Source organism: Corvus hawaiiensis, chromosome 20 (genome assembly GCF_020740725.1).
Source record: "Corvus hawaiiensis isolate bCorHaw1 chromosome 20, bCorHaw1.pri.cur, whole genome shotgun sequence".
Taxonomy (NCBI): domain Eukaryota; kingdom Metazoa; phylum Chordata; class Aves; order Passeriformes; family Corvidae; genus Corvus; species Corvus hawaiiensis.
In genome coordinates, this window is record NC_063232.1 from 6,849,186 (window position 1) to 6,866,497 (window position 17,312).

At 47.3% G+C, this 17,312-nt stretch overlaps 1 protein-coding gene across 7 annotated transcripts in view; it reads right to left on the minus strand.

Moving 5' to 3' along the window:
* Positions 1-17,312, minus strand: part of COL26A1 (collagen type XXVI alpha 1 chain) — a 167,180-nt gene that overhangs the window by 25,095 nt on the left and 124,773 nt on the right. For all 7 annotated transcript variants that reach the window (XM_048324819.1, XM_048324814.1, XM_048324817.1 and 4 more), the window contains 3 exons: positions 15,299-15,360; positions 4,808-4,961; positions 1,762-1,806 (listed from right to left, as the gene is read on the minus strand). In XM_048324819.1, coding sequence (XP_048180776.1) covers positions 1,762-1,806; positions 4,808-4,961; positions 15,299-15,360 — 261 coding nt within the window. The remainder of the gene's footprint in view (positions 1-1,761; positions 1,807-4,807; positions 4,962-15,298; positions 15,361-17,312) is intronic.

The following is a 17,312-nucleotide window of genomic DNA, read 5'->3' on the forward strand; positions in this document are numbered from 1 at the left end:
TGCAGGTGGGGGTGGGGAGCATGGGTGGGAATGGAGGGAGAGAAGGAGAAAAGGAAAGAAGCTGGATGACACCTTCACAGCTGGTACCAGGGAACAGGGCTATAGAATCAAATCTGGATCCAGTTCCCACTCTAGATGTGGGATAGCCCACCTGGGGTACAGAACCTCGTCACCCCAGACATTCATCCAAACTCTCCTCATTTCTCAGAACAAAGCAATAATCCCCCAATATCAGACCCCCTGGAAAGATTCCCCTTCGTCTCTTCTTTTTCCATTTTGGAGAGACATCCAAATTGGTTTTTCTTACAAAAAAATGAAATCTCTCCACCTTCAATCCATGATGAACTGGGCAGACTGGAGAAATGACATTTCTCACTGGCTTTGAGTGGGAGTGTGTGCCTGTACTTCTGTTACATTCAGTCATCAATAAAGATCTGATTTGAGTATTGAAGAAGGAATTAAGGTCAGGTTTTGATTTGGATCTGCTTCCTTATCCACAGGACACAAACTGCAGCCTCTTCTATGGATAGAAGTGCTCCTTTAATGGATCTCCCCTGGCAGGGGATGCTGTCCTGGGAAGCCCAAACAAGTGATCAGAAGCCCTTTTAGGAAAGCAAGACCATTTGTTCACAGCACTGGAAACAGCTTCTAGCCCTAAAAAAAACCCCCAGCACACCTGAAACTTCACTGCAGCAAATTCTTTCCAGCACAGAGGGGAGAACAGCAGAAACTGTTTTGCAAGCAGGACACGCTGTGCTGCTGAGTGTGGATCAGAACGTTCCCTCACTTGTGTAAATCACCCTCAATCCTTCACTCCAACCTTGTAACTCAATCCCATGAAGTCCTGCAGACCAGGAGCAATCATTTCCTGCAGCATCCTCAATCACACTGTTGCAGCAGAGCTTTAGAGAAACTGGCACTTCCTTCCCTGGGGGGCGAAGCGCTGAAGGAAAGGCTGGGAGAAGCAGCACTGGGTAATGTGTCAGGCTAGTGCTCATACTGATGACAAATGGAGTTACCAGCTTAAAAGAGACAAGTGCAAAAGGGAGAAGAAAGAGGGAAGGATTCAGGGAAAACGGGGGAGACCAAATCTTCAGCTGGTATAAATCAGCTCTGCTGCAGTGGCAATGCTTCCAGAGAGCTGAAGCCCATGGTGAGCGTCTATCCTCCAAAATATATGAAGCAAAAGACCACAGGAAAAATATTTTTAAAAGGCAGAGGGTGAGTAATCTACTGCTGGAAACCAAATCAGATGTGCAGAGACCTGGATCTTCTTCCTGGCTCTGTCATTAACCTGCAACACACCATCTGCTCCCCTCCTTCCCCAGGGGTTTTCCTGCACAGAAGTGGGGCTGCCCTGTTTGTATGGAGCTTAGGAAAGTGATGCCCCGAGCACCCCAGAGGCCCCTGATGTCCCTGGCAGGTAATACCAGCTAGAGAAGAGTTTTCTCCCATCACTCAGGACATGCCCTGCTGGCTCTGGCCACATGTGCTTCCATGATCTGCCTCTCCATCAGACAGTGCTGTCCACCCTTGTGTGGGAATTAATGTCTCAGAGATGATAAAACTGGTGTTTGGCCTCTCCAACCAAAGCAGCCCACAATCAGATAAAGCCCAAAGAACACATCCAGCCTCTTCATCTGTGAGACTCCAAAGAGTTCCTGGCCACAGGACCCTCCTGCTTTTTGGGGCTTAAGTACAGGACTGGGCATAACAACAGTTTGTGCTTTGAAAGAGAAACAGCAGAAACTATGAACTTACCCTGTGGTATCAGCTGCTCCTCTGCACCTCTGGGTCCTTTAGGCTCTGTTTAAGAAGGGCAGGGTAAAAATAACAATAAAAAAAAAAATTAAAAAAAAAAAAAACAGAAAAAAAAAAGAATAGGAGAAAAAAAGAGAGATATGAAAAATTAGGTCTCTTGCTGCCAACTGGCTCAGCCAGACTATATATATTTTCTTAATACTCAGAAAAATGTATTCTGTTGATTAAAAGCTGATCAGAAAGGCCAGTGGTGCAGCTGTCTCAACAGCACTGATTGCTTTTAAATGATTGTCTATTCTCAGCCCTGTCACTCACAGAAGAAATAACTACCCTCATAAACAGTAGCAAGTTTTCCTGGACCTCAGCCTGGAGAGGCATCAGCCAACCCAGAGCTACAGGGTCATCCAGAAACACTCCCAGAGCTCACAGCATCCTGTCCTTATCACCCACCTTTGTGTCAGGCCCCAGCATCCTGCCCTTGATCCATCCAGCTTGGTGGCATGCAAGGTAGGGCTGGGATTTATTTTGGCTGAACACCCAGAAGCAGGGCAAAGTAGGGAACGTTTCACAAAAGGCTGTGGGGAAGGGGTGGGAGGGACAGAGGCTTAGCTTTCCACAGCCCCAAATCACTCAGGACACCCAGGTTTGACTTCCACCTACTCCAATATCCCACATGATGAAAGATTTCCTGAGATCTCTGTAAGAGAAACCTGGGGGCAGCTTTGAGCAACAAGTCACGGCACAGTGTTGAAATCATGCAGAATGGGCAGTTCCCCTCCACCCTAAATTGTGTGGAGCTCCCTTCAGTCCACCAAAATCCATGCTGAGTTTTTTTGGCTGGCTTTGAATTGTGGACACAGACTGGTGTGGGGAGGGAAGGAGGCCAAATGTGGACCCAGATCCATGAAATATCCCCACAGCTCCTTTGCAAAGCAAGTATTTGAAGCCCACAGAGGCTGGGTAGAGGCTCCAGCAGGCAGCCATGTGTCAACGAGCAACTGAACTGATTATTTCTAATTGCTGAAAGACACTGTCCTGGCTTGAAACGCTCCAGTGCCTTCCTGATTCCATTATTATGCCACAGTCATTATTCCACACCAGGTTAAATAAATCAAGGCCAGAAAACCAAAGGGTAACAGTGAGCAAGGACTACACCTGGGAGCACACACACAGCCTGGAACCTGGCTGACACAACAGGCTCACACACAGCTCAGACATTGATGCCTTAGGTTTTAACTTTTATATTTTTCAAATCCAGTATGTAACTCTGAAACTTCATACAGCCTGTTAGTTACTGTTCTCTCATGCTGGTCAGACATAACACACCCTCTCTAGGCCTGAACTCAAGGACGCCTTGTTGTCCCAGGCCCCAAAATGTGTAAACTAAAGCCTTTGAGAGGAGGGGAAAACTTGGGGTAATTACATCATTAACTGAAGTTATAACTGGAGAATTAACCCTGATATGCAAATGGACCAAACCTATAAAAGTGTGAAGAACCCGTGACCCAGGGTCCATCTTGGGTGGAGGCTTTGGACTGCCCAGGGTGTGCCTTTGAAGGCCCTTCAAATAAATACCTACTTTTATTCTCTTATTCTTGTCTAGTCTCTGTTTTCAGGCAGCCACTTCAAGGCATCAACATCACCACCTGCTTTCAGGACGTGACCACCAGTGACTGCCTGGCTTTGCTGCAGGGGTGGAAGGTGCTGACCCTGGACCATGGGCTGAGCCTGACCAAAGTGCTACAGGGAAGCTGTTCTGCTTGGCAGCACTGCCAAAAGCCTGGGGGAGAGGCAGCCACTGCTCTGTGCCCAGCAGGACACGGCCATGTGTAAGGAGCCTCCACGGGGAGATGAGTTGGGGTGGAAGGCCCAGAGTCACCAGCATTTCACTGGGCTGACTTTGGTGCGGCGAAGTGCAGGTGCAGAGATACTGCCACAGCAAAAATAAATGACATGGAAAAGGCAGAATGAGCATATAATGGACACTGGGGGAAACTGCTCTAATTCAGTTCCTGACAGCTGTGGCTATGGTTCTGAGAATACTTTGTAGATCATACTGTTAGCGAACCTCCCTCCATGTTGTGGCATCATGTCAAATCATAAACAGGGACGACATCTGGACTGTGTTGGTCGCTCCAAGTCTGCTGCAGTCAGGAAGGGCTGCCATGATAAACTGCTCGGGCCGAAAAAATGGAAAGAAAAAAAAAAAGAAGAAGAAAAAAGCAAAGCAGGCCCTAAAGAATAAAGAATTGCTCTGGGAGCAAGCAAAGCAGCAGACAGACAGGGCTTTGGAAGCAGAGAGCAGGGATCTTGAATAAAGATGCCAAGGTCAAGGAAATTCAATGCATGGGGATCTGTCTGGCCAAATGGGCTGAGAGGGAGACTTTCTTATGAGTGTATTTTTTTTTCATGCCACAAGAGGGATCATAAAACAGCCCATTGTGTTTATGGCAAATTTAGAAAATACAAAGCAGACTGCAACTCATGCTGCTATTCATGGCAAAGTATTTTGTCCCAATAAAACCGAGAATGACCTGTGCAGCCCTTTCCTCTATCCCAGCACTGCTCCCAGACAGGGAAATACTGCATTTGGTGCTCAGTAGGTGAGCAGGAGCTGTCCCAGCGTGATCCAGATGGCTCTCTGGGGTTTCCTCAGGAATGTTTTGATGTGCACCCAGGTCTCAAAACCCACAGCCTCTGGACTTAAAACAAGTCCATGGGCAGGCCCAGTGGGCCTACTGGGGGTAACAGAACTCAACAGACCCAAATTCAGCTCCCAGCAGATGTTTGAGCCAACAGAAACTGTGGCTCCCACAGGCCACCACGGCTGGCAAAATGCAGCTTCATGGGTTGGCTCCTGAGCTTTGCTGCTTCCTTCCAAGGACATCCCTGCTCTGCTCTGGCTGAACTCAAGGAAGGACAGAGACCTCCCAACCCCTCTGTTCTGCAGCTTCAAGCATAGAGCAGACCCAGGGTCCTTTTCAGCTACCCCAAAGGCATTGTGCATGTAGGATGGGTGATTTGGTGAAGAGCAGGCCAGGCTTACCAGCAGATCCCATGGTTTTCCTCAGGACAGTGCTGGGGTTCAGCAGGGGAAAGGCGTCTGGCAGCAGGTCATCGTACCACGTGGCCGTGGTGCCGGTGATGGGCAGGTTGTTCTCCAGGGCTGGGCTCCTCTCCGCAGCCTCGAGCAGCAGGATCTGCACAGGAGAATGTGGGGAACACAAACAAGGTCAGCTGGATCTTAGAGAAGGGTCCTCACAACCCCAGAGTTGTGGGTTCAGTCCCTAAATGGGCCCTTCAATTAAGAGTTGGACTTGATGGTCCTTGTGGGTCCCTCCAAATCAGAATATTCTGTGAGCTGTGATCTGGATGGTTTCATACACGGGCTCAATTCCTGAAGAGGTCCTGAAACTCCTCTCCTTGCCAGCAGGAGCTGGGAATAACTCTGGTCCCAGACCACAAGATTTTGGTGTTAAAGCTTTATTGGTTTCTGGAAATCAGCAGCAATTAGCGTAGGAAGCTGCTGTGTTAATTGTGAGTGTGTCCCCACAAGCCTCCTTGGGGAGGACTTCGCTGCCTCCAGAGGGGCTCAGCCTCACGTGGGATTGTGTCCCTGGTGAGAAACATGAAACCAGGGACCAAAGCTGGTGTTGGGGACACAGCACTTCCCTGGTGTTCAAACCCAGAGTCAGAAGATGAGAAATTACTGAGAGCTGGGCTGAGGTGAAGGGCTGTACCTGCAGGCCCAGGGTAGCAAACTGAGGACAAGTACCAGTTGTTAAAGCACAAATACCAACCAAATTAAAGATGATGGAGAAGATGGAGCTTTTAAAGGGTTCAAATGCTTTAACTTTGAAGCAAATTAAAAAAAAAAAAAAAAAAAGCATGCTATTTCCTCAAAGAGCTCTGCTGAGAAGCAACAGGATATTATCAAAACTCACAGCAGTTTCTAGGCCTTGCAAACACACAACCTTTAAATAAACCCACATCCCCACAGGCATCCCTGGGGTGTTTGGGCCATTTACAACCTTCACTCCTTGGCAAAGTGACCCCACTATCCCCACATGATTCAGGCTGTTCATCAGGCTGTGCTCCCTGACCACTCGTGGCCTCCATGAAACTGGGGTTGGTCTCTAACACGGCTACATGGGAACATTTTCCTAGGCATGCAACACTGAGGTTTGTTACAGCATCATCTTTTCCTGCTTGAAAACCACCTAAGCAATACTGATTTAGGGATAAGGGAAATAAAAGGGAACGTGGCTCAAACTTTCCACTAAATCCCTAGAAGTTTCAGCTTTTACACACTGTGTTGTCTTTACATAATGAAGTCACACTGCAATTATAAATAAGAGTGACTTGGCTCTGCTTGTTTGTTTTTAACTTGCAATTATTACAAGGTTTATCACTTCTTTATTGCAAGGCCTGGTGAGAGCCAGTACTGCAGCAGCGCCAGAAATGATGAACTTCCTGCAGAATGTACTGGTCTGATGGGGGTGAATCAGAAACTAATTAAACTGGGAGCTGGGTTAAGTGCAAGGGAACTGAACCTCACTCTTGCAAACAAGCAAAATTCTTCCTTTATTGCAAGGATCTTTATTCACACATTCACAGTTCTGCTTTCTGAGTACAGCAAAAAGGAGTAAGGTCACAATGCTTTTCTTCACCAGGTTTGCCTGATGCCAGGCAGGAAGGAATCAGTTCCATCTGCCTTTTGCACTCTGTGCTCCTACCCAATGATTTATTTGTCAGACTTTCCAGGAAATGTGTTATCAGTTCAACAAACACTTAAGCATGTGCCTTACCATAATTGTGCTTAACTCCCATTGCCATGGGACTTGAGTGTGAGCTGAAGACCTTTTCTGAATCACTTTATATTATTTATTATATCATCCTTTTACTTCCCTAGCAAACACCTGGACGCTGCCAAAATGTGCTTGGGCAGAGAGGCAGAACTAACCCTGGAGGTGGCAAATTAGAGGGGCTGCAGCCAGGGCAGGGGTGGGATGCTCCAGCTGCAAGGAAGGGGCACACAGGGGCTGTCTTGGACAGTGTTTTGCAGAGCTGTGGGAACAGGGATATTAAATCACTGCAGCCATGGTCAGGGCCCTGCAAACCACAGGGGCCCGTGGCCCTCGCGGACGGCGCGAGCACGGCTCTGCTGAAGGTCGCATCTGGAGTGGAACAGCTCCAAATCATTTTTATGGGTGATAATAAAAATGTGTTACCACATAATCAACACAAAACAGTGGCAACGGTATCCTTTTCATTAAAACAACATGTTTTAAATGAGCACTCTGCTGATAAATGCTGTAAAAGCTGTAAAGGCATGCACAGGATAATCCAGTATGCGCTGTTATAAATTGACTATATATACTTTGCAGTCATTAAGGCTCAAAACCATAGTAACAAGTTTATTTTCCCTGGGCATGAAATGATAGAGGTCAGGAAGTCTCCAGACTTGAAATTGCTGAGAAATTCTAGTTTTATGATTAGGACTGAAGAAATGCCCAAAAGAAATAAAGCAGAAAGAAGAGAGCTCTCACATCCGTGAGATCCACAGAGCCAAACTAAAGAAGGAGAAGCACAAGGGATTTAGTCACATTCAAAAATCTCAAACTACACATGGCTCTTTCAACAAGGAGTGTCCTCTCACAGCTCACACAGCACAGAGCACAAACGGGCTCTTTACACATTATTGCAATAGCACTGGAGCCATTCATCCATTTTCTGTCACGTTCTGTTTTTCTTAAGGCTGCCATTGCTGTAGTCAGGGGACTCAAGGAGAATTCCCACTTTCATCAAACAAAAAAAAGAAAGTTTTGAGCCCTTTGAGTAAACTGCTGGAAAATGATACCACAGAGGCTCACAGCCAGAAAGAAAATTAGCAAAATGTGCAGTGTATTAAAATCTCAAGACTAAAATCTTGGTATTTTTTAGTCAATTCTAGTCTACCTCAATAAGGTTGAGGTAGAGAGAGGGATAACACCACGGGAAGAATGTGTGGTTTTCACTGGGAATCTTCATTGCAAGCAGTGGCCACCAGTGCTGCTGTTACCACTTCCAACACAAAAGTTCTGCCTCCATGAGAAGTGGAGGCAGCAAACATCCTCATGCCACCAGATAAATGAAATATGCCTTGCCGCCGTGGGTGATGTCACTCGCCAGCCAACCAGGGAAGGCAGAGAGGAGGACAATGGTTGCTGCTTGTGGTGCCAGGACAGCAGATCCCTGCAGGACACAAAACCCCCTTTCCTCCCCACCTTGCACTGTGCAGTCCGAGTTGAAGGATGGCCTCAACTCAGGAAAACACTCAAACTTTTGTCTTTCTGCATGAATGGAAGGAAAAACTCAAATCAGCCTAAATGGCCGTGCTGAACTGGAGCCTCTAGCAAGAGAGGTTCCAGCAGCACGAGGGTTTGTCTCTGGCTCCAGACCCCAGGGCTCAGATGCAGCTGAGCTGGGTCAGGAGGCTGGAAAGGACTGAAACGGAGCCACATCTGCTGCCAGCACTGTGCGGGAGCCGGGCCGGCCACAGGAGCCGTGTGAACGCTCAGGAACCAGGGGATGACCCTGCCCTGGCCCAGGCTCCAGGGCCAGCACCAGAGGCTGCTGCCTGCAGGACTCACCCCAGGGCTCCCAGACCCGCCAGGCTCCCAGGGCAGGGTTTGGCTCCTGCTCCACTGCCGGGGCTCGAAGCCTGGCTGTGGATCCCGCTCCGCTCCCAGCCCTCCGCGGGGACACGAGCGTTGTGTGCCTGGAGCTCAGTCCCAGCTTACTCAACCCACCTCCTCCTTTTGCCAGCATAAACTTTCTCCACTTCAGACAAATACCACATTTCTTGCGTCAGATCAAAAGCTCAGGCCAGGGACAATGGAAATGGGAGGACGGTTTTCATCTTCTTGAGATGTTCAGTGTCAGAGGACTTTTTTTTGGCTTGTAGTGGCTTTCCAGAACCCTATTTTTGTTGTTCCCACTCATCAAAAAAAGATTTCACAAGGGCGGCCTCCTCCCATCATCTGTCCTCTGCTCACATTCCTGATGTCCTGTAACTAGGTAGGTGTTAGAAACAAGGGAAGAACAGCCAGGCTTCCAAAGGTGTAAAAGTTGATATGACAGGGCTCAGAATGCTTTTTCTTTGGATAAAAATCCAGATGGATATTATTAATTAATAAACAGGGGATATTTGGTCTCTTGAAGCATTGGTGGAATCAACTCCCTTCCATCCCTCTCTGAAGAGGAGGAAAAGAAACTGCATGAATCCAGCTCATCAGCTAAAAATTCCAGTGTAAAGTAAGATTCCCTTGATCTTGTAGAGACACAAGCTGATTAATAATGGTAATTGCATAACTTGTTGGACATATCTTTCTTCATAGCAAATCATTTGGCAATATAAGAGTTTTTTAATCATTCATCAAGACAGATCTAAAGAGGGAGTTTTACCAAATGTGATGGGGAATGGTCTCTCTCTCACAGCAGTGTGGGACCCATGAACACAAGGCTCCAGCACAGACACAAGTGCTTGGTTTCAAAAGCCAAATGACATCCAGTAAGTGTCCACCAAAATCTGAGGAGCTGGGTGCCCAGAGAGAACGTGGGTGACTTCATCCTTAAAACATCTTAGAGGCTTTGGCTAAAGGGACAAGATAATTAATGCATGGAGGAGTTTTTGTTGCATGGATAGATTATGGGGGGAGCACTAGCTGATGTCATTGTAGTGACCCAGTGCAGAGCAAAAGGTGAGGTTTATGTCATCAGATGATGCATGGAAGGGCAAAATACGGACCAAAGGCTTCTGTCAGGTAGCACAGTTCTTGTTCTTTCTACAAAGAGTGCTACAAGATTTCCAAAAAAAGGATGGAAAATGCAACAGTTTCCTCAGCAGGTACCTTCTGGAGGGGAATTGGGGCAGAGAAGATGCAAAAGCACAGGCTGCCCTCCCAGTTCAGATGAAACACAGGCACTGTTCAAGAGCTCCTTAGGTCAGACCCTTGAGGCTTTGCTTGAGAGAACAGCTCAAGGGAAGGATTGGCTGTGGTCCCAGGAGGCACACGGGGAGCTCCTCTGAATGTCCTCCCCAGTGGGATTTACTCTGCTGCTGAGGCCCCCAGCCTGCCACAGCTGGCACCCCAAGGAGCCAGATGTGGAAAGGATCCAGCAATCCTTCAATGCCCTGTACACAAAGCACACAGAGGAGCTCAGAAATCAGTTCCTTTAAAACACCTGATAAAAATACATGGGAGCTATAACCTTCCACCCTCAAAATCACATCATTCTTCTGCTCCAGGTATTGTTGAGACCTCCTGGGGATGTAGGAGTGCCAGGGTTGTGAAACCAGACCAGCTTCAGGTGAACTCAGCCTTGACCAAGTGCCCCCTGTGCCCAGCAATGGCTTTGGGATCAGCTCTGCTTCCCCCAGCTGAGGAGCCCTCAGCTCAGGGATTCATCTCAAACAAGCTCAGATGCCTCATGTATTCCTCTCCTCCATGGAGCTCTGAAGTCTGCAAGGAGAGAGCAGCATGAGGGAAAAGATAAGGAGACTGGGCCTTTCCTGGCTCACCTTGGCACAGATTGAAAGAAAAAGGACCCAAAGTAATTTTTACCTTACAGTGCTGCTTTACTTATGAAGCTGCACTAGAACTTCTGATTAGAATCAAGTGGAAGTTTGAATGTTTGGACTCAGAATTACAAAAGGATCTGAGCACATCCCTTGGGCTCCTCACACACCTCCCTTGACAAAACCTACTGTTTGTCCACAAATGTATTTCTCTGAAAAAATTAAAGCTTGTAAACGATGTTCCCAGCTATTAAACACACCAAAAAGTATCTCCTAATGCAGACGTAGGATTTGCTTGGCAAACTTAAGCAGCATGTCAGGAAAAGAGAATTTTGCAAAGTTATTTTATGAAAATATTAAATCCATTTGACTAAAAATGCCAAACTTGTAACTAAAAAACTCTGTGGGAGGGAACAGTGGACAAGGAGGCCTTTGCAGCCTTTTTGTTGTTCTGGCAAACGATTTACAGCATTGGCCAAACACAAGGAACAGTCTTAGGGGACAGACTGCTCCTTCAATCCAACAGTGATAAGAAATAAGGTCCAAAAATTACTAGCCTTGAGAAGGAAAGGATTTTTTCTGTCATTCTGAAAGACAGCAGGATGCCCAAATGAGAGAAGGGTCAGTACCCAAACTGCCTCATCATCAGGATTATTGCAGATCAGAAAAAAAACCCCAAGAGATAGATGCAAAGTAACACAAGATTCAGTTTGGCCACCCAGTTTTGATTCATGGTTCCTTCTTGTAAGAATCAGTTAGGAAGTTGCATTTTATTCTTAGAAATATTTGAGTCATTAACTGACCTACAGAAACTCAGCGTTAAATTGGAAATTTCACAGGGATTGATTCCAGGTTGTTACTGCTACCAGAAACCAGCCACTTATTATACAGCTACCTGTGAAACAGCCCAAATCCTCCTTAAATTCAATGTACTGCTGGAGCTGGAGAAACACATTCTGCACAGAGCCATTAGGAAACCTTAGGGATTAATAAGGAAGACACCTTCCTGTTCAGAAAGGAAAGGAAATAACTGCTCGTGGCTATCACACACAGAACATGGAAAATCCATGGAAGTCCTTGAAGCATCAAGCAACTGCTCACTTCCACCCTGCAGAACCAGCAGCAGCCTCACAGCCAAGCAATTCTGGTTTCCCTGCCAATCTCTCAGCCATGTCACAGCACCGTGAAACATTTGCTATCTTCCAAATATTTCTCCCCTACAGCAGGGAATTGTTTTATTGTCTATCAGAGAAAGGAAAGACAAACCCTATAAAACATCCCAGACAGCTGCCAGTATTTCATGCAACTGCCTGGGAGAAGAGGGAGATACAGAAACATTTCATACAATGATCACATTAAAACTCCAAGTAATGATGCTTTACCATCCAAAGACGTGGGTGGTGAAGGTGCTGTTGCTAATCTGTCCTAAATAAATGGGCTGATTTCAGAAAAATAGCAATGAATTGATCAAATTCTGTGCACGGTACAAAGATTTTCTTTAAAACCTTTCAGAATCTTCTGTGTGGGGAATCACATTACAGGCACTGTTTTCATGCAAAAACTATGCATGTCATTTATCAATCACACAATGAATCAATCAGACACTGGATATGTAATGCTATCTCCAGGCATTAAAGCTGGAAGTGAAATGCCACGAGCTTCGCAAGAGCGGTGTCAGGAGATAAGGCTGGGTTATATCAGCTCAGATCAGGCGCTGCACTCCAGCTCCAACCCAAACCTGGGATTAATATTATGCTGCCCACAGCTCTGTGGTGGGGCTTACTCAGAGAAACTGGGTGAACAAAGTGAGTAGAAATTTGTGTGCAGCTGCCTGCAGCCCTGCCTGTCCTGCCTGCCCTGCCAGCCCTGCATCCCTGCCAGCCCTTCGTGCCACTCCGGAGGTTTGTCTGGGCTCAGTCCTGTGACACAGAAGGGCAGCACCAGGCTCAGGAAATTCAGGAAGGGCTGAACACACCTCCCACTAAGAGGCTGTGCTGGCTTAAGTGAAACCTTTGCTATGAAATAAAAGCAGGGTTTGTTCTGCTGTCCCACCAACGAGGCTCCCGTGGGGTCAGGGGGTGTTGTGGGGATGTAAACTAAGATGTCATAGGAGAGAAATAAGGGTTGACATGTTGGAGCTTGGGGAGGGGGTAGTTTTCTTCCAGTCCCCACAATTTATTGTCCTGGACCCCAGGATGGTCACCATCCTCCCTGACATAGATCCTGTGCTCTGTAGATTTCAAGCTCAGCACTATCAATCAAGCTTTCAGATCTCTGGCACTCAGTGGGTCTGGTATCGAGCACAGGGGAAAAGGAAACTCCATCCTGGGGAGATAGTGTGGTAGCTGGAAACAGGAGGTGGAACCTGAATGAGGCTGGAATCAGGACAGAATCTGATTCCATCTTCTTTCACTTTCCTCCCTGCAGAAACACCTCCTACAGGCACAAGGACAACCTAGAGCAGCCTTGAGGAAGGTGTGAGGCACGTCAAGAGTTGGTTCTGCTGCACAGTTGAGCCATGGCTCAGCCTCTCTCCTCCCCCCCAGGGGCAATAAAAGCTCTGGTCCCTAATGAGTCATTTTTCATTCCATTTGCTCTGTGTTTATTCTCGCTTCTCACCTTCTGATCCAACTCTCATATTACCAAAATCAGAGGGTTGCTTTTATTACCTCATTTGGGCACTGATCTTACAATTTGGATGAACCAGCTCACCCTTGTAATAAGAAAGATGAGACCATTGCTGGTTATATCCCCATTTTTAGGGAGGCTGCTGTAAAAGCTGAAGAGGGTGGGGAAAGAGGAAACCATAGGCTGGTCTTGCCCATTGCTATCCCCAGAGTTCAGCTTGGTCATTCTGGGCTGAAATTCAAAAGAGCAAAAGCAGCAAAGCACCTCAACTTCATCTCTCTCCAGAGGGAGCAGGACTGTGGCAGGAAAATCCAGCTCTGCTTATGGGGAGGATGAAATTCCCCATCTGCCTTTGCAGAGCAAACCTGCAAAATTCCAGGGGGAAACAGCCTGTGGCACTGGCAGAGATGTGTGTGCCCATCCCATCCCATCCCATCCCATCCCATCCCATCCCATCCCTTCCTCAAAATAGCTTCAGGCTGTTGTGGAGAAATGAGACATTACAAGAAGACAGTTTGGAGAGCTGAGCGACAACTTCACATCCAGATCATCCAGCAAAACAGGGATCTTTCTCCAAAACCCAGAGCAGGAATGCAGACAACACCAAACAAACATAAGCACCTTTTAAAGGATGCTAGCAATTGTTGAATAGTAACAACTGAGTTCATTAGATTGCTACATAGATCAAACTGAACTTAAATTAACCTTGAAAAAAAGGGGAATCAGCATATTTCTCTTGCATACAGCACCAGCAGTCGTGTACTGTTGCTTCACTCTCTGTTTCATTGCTACAGTCCATTTTTGCAAAGCATCCACAGCTTTTCAAACAAAGTGGAAGCCAAAAGATTAATAAGGACCTTGCTGGGCCATGCTGCAGAAGGTCTCCTTGCAGAGACATGGCTTTAGTACTTCAAAAATGAAGGCAATAACTCATTTTCCTCTGTAAAAGCAAACCCCTTTGATGAGCCTTGCTCCCAGCTTGGATCTGTGTGGGAGCAGAGGGAAGTCAGAAGGAAAACCATCACAGCAACGACACACACTGCCCAACTGCAGCACTAAATCAGACACGACACACTCTGCCTGACTTCCCAAGGGGATTTGGGCAGGTAGAACTTCCTTCCCCCTCCCCAAAGTCCTGCCAGGCCCCAGCTGAGGTTGCCACCAGCCTTTACATGTTACCCACACAAGAGCCAAGCAGCACAAGCCAGCAGAGTGTGGAGTGATGTCAGGACAGTCTCTGGTTGTCCTATTCCAGTGAGCCAGACAGAGAAAATCCTGGAAAGCGAAGAAAGGTACAGCTGGCCACAGCCAGAGAGGGAAGGGCTGATTCACGTCTCTCTGAGGCCAGCCCCGTGTCTCACTTGGATTCAGGACTGCACACACAGGGCTCACTCACCAGCCCCTCTCCCCTGCCCTGCCAGAGGACACCCACCTGCCAGCTCCTGCTGCTCAGACAAACAATCCAGCTCCCTTTTGTCCTTTGCACCACACCAGTTTTTTCCACTCGAACAATTCTGTTCCCCAGAATTTCATTCCCCCCACCCCTTCATTTTCCTGTAGTGAAATATAACCGGGAAGGCTTTGAGGAGGCTCCAGACTTCATTTCAGCACAAACAATTCCCAAATTACCATAATATCATGTACTGGCCTCAAAAACACCACACAACCATCACCTCCCTCCACAAAGGTTTCTCCCTAAATTCTTTTATGTCATTGATAAGCATCAGTTAATGAATAATAACAGCAGTAAATGCCTTAAAGGGACCAAAGCATGATAAGTAACAGCCAGGAGTGGGCTGTCACAGGAGGACCACAGATCAAAGGGGAATGCTGACTCAGCTGCTTTGTTGCTAGACTGGAACAATTTATCTGAATCCCAGTAGGTAGAAATTAAAACGATTTGTAGGAAAAAAAACCTTCCACAATGTGAAGGTCTCCCCCTAATATTTGTCTCCGCTAAAGTATGCATGAGAGCCTCCCACCCTTCAGAAAAGGGATAAAAAAGCAGGGCTGGATTGCACTTGAAGAAACACAGCAGGGCAGAGGGAGGGGGGCAGGTGTGACAGGCAAACAGTGACAAATAAGCATGATGGCAACACGTGGCATGTTATTTCTGAGGTCTGGGCATTATTTTGGAGGAGCTGGGCTGAGGCAGGGATGCAGCCACATGGGAAGGAGAAGGGAAGGAGCAGGGCTAGAGGCAAGAAGTGTCTCATTTTCTGGGGCAGAGCCACTGCCATGGAGAGAGGAACAGGCACCTGATCTCTCCAGGCCTGCCAACTCAACATGTTTGTCACCAGAAACCCTTGGAAATTTTTGTCAAACAGGAGAATAAAGGCAGGTCCTTACCTTGGCCTCCAGCGTGTTCAGCCTCTCGGTCATATCCGCAAGCCTCGTGCAGTTCATGCATTCTAGAGAGAACAAAACATGGTGATGTCAAACTGCCAGGAACTGTGCATGTTCATCCACGGCTTCAGCCTGGTCCCTTTGATCCAAGGCACATGGAAAAGTGAGTCGAGATCAGTTATGGGGGAAAATAAATATTCAAATCCACTGCACAGGTCACCAGCCACAGCCACGTTACCTGAACCTTGTTTGGGGATGCTTAGAGGGGCAGAGTGTGAAATTAAGCTCCCAATATGTAGAAGGCAGATGAAATAAAAATCGGTTTTAAGACTTTTCATGGTGCCAACAAGCACGAGCTGCTGTCATAGGCAGAGACACTTGTCCTGCCACTGGTGCAAGCTGGTGTGGCACATGCTCCCACCTCACAGGACACCAGGCTGCACAACCACCACTCCATTTAACACTCTCTCCTCTACTATTTTCCTGCTAAAATACCAAGAAAAGCAATGAATACACAACATGCCCATCTCTGTGGTGTCCTGCTCCATCCCTGGGCTCCCAGGCCCCGTTACCCCTCCCAGACAAATGAGACAAAGCACCCATCTCAGTGACAGCCAGGAAATCCAAGGCAGATCCAAGGGCTGATGCAGCCCAGAGCTGCAGCATGAAGTGGTTTCCATCTCACTGTGCTGCAGAGGAGCAGCAGACAGTGAGCAACCACCAAAGGAGTCCTGACAGGGAGCCTCAGCGAGAACAAACATCGCCAGAATGAGCTCTGAGTGCAGGTTAAAGTGATTGCTCCATCCAAATGACATTCCTTATCTAAACAGAAGGCCTGCTGCTTTGCCTCTGGTTTCATCTCAGCAATTTCAAAGTGAGTGAAGGAGGATAAAGCCCTGAACAGAGATTTAATCAACAGGGCACTTTCCCAGTGCTTTGCAGCAGAGTGGAACTGCCCATTCCCAGCTCTCAGAGAAGCTTTCCAGATTGGACCACTCACCTCTCATGACTTCTGAAACCAGCAGCTCTCAAAAAGGGAAAATGATTTGCAGCATGAAGCATTTCAGAGGATAAACCATCCATATTCAGGTGATGAATCACATCTCGTGGCCCATAGAGGAGAAATACATCTGTGTGTGTGTTTCATGCTCCTTAAGGGCCAGAGCCAGTTTTCATTGACTGGCCATAGAAGTATTTAATTCTGGTGTTTCCACAGGGCTGAGAATGTTGACCTGTAGTTCTCAAGCCCCTAACAGACCATTCAGGTGCAGCTGAGGCTGAGGCTGCAACGATGCAGGGGATGCTGAGGAAACCCAAAGCCTCCCTATGGAGAGGGATGGGTGAACATGGATTTCGGCCTGAGTAAACAACACCCCAACACCTGGGCTCAGCTGTGCCCCCTAACAAGCTTTGTCCCCTGTTGCACAAGGAACCCAAGGGACCTCTCCAGTCTCCAGCCCCAGGCAACTTGCTGGCTTTCTGGAGCACACAGCATGCCCTGATGGCTCTCAGCCACATAAAGATTTGAGTGCATGTCCTGGAAGAACAGGAAGCTGGGCTATTCCACCCTCGTGATTTACTGGCTAAAAGGATTGTTTGAGTGCTAACAGCAACCTACTGCCTCCACTTTCCCAAGGAATTCTCACATTGGCCCTCTATGAGGAGCTGTGCAGCTTCCCAAAGGAGCCAGACATAGATCTTCCACCTTGTAATACACAACATTTTGCAGACAAAGCATCTGATGATTCAGGAACACTCAGATGGAGGGATTTCCTCACAGGTCAGTACTGACATGGACTTTCTTTTACCCAACAGAAAATAACATTTGTTTATTTTTATTCTCTGCAATAGATCTTGGGCAATATTTTTTGGCTTGAATTGACCCATGAACATGCAAGTGCCATAAGTGCACTGTGCCACGGGGAAGGAAATGGCTGAGGCTTGTTTGGTCTGGATCTGCTTGTGGTGTGTAAAACAGGGAATTGGTTTCTGTGTGTAACTGGCTTCAGGCTTTTGA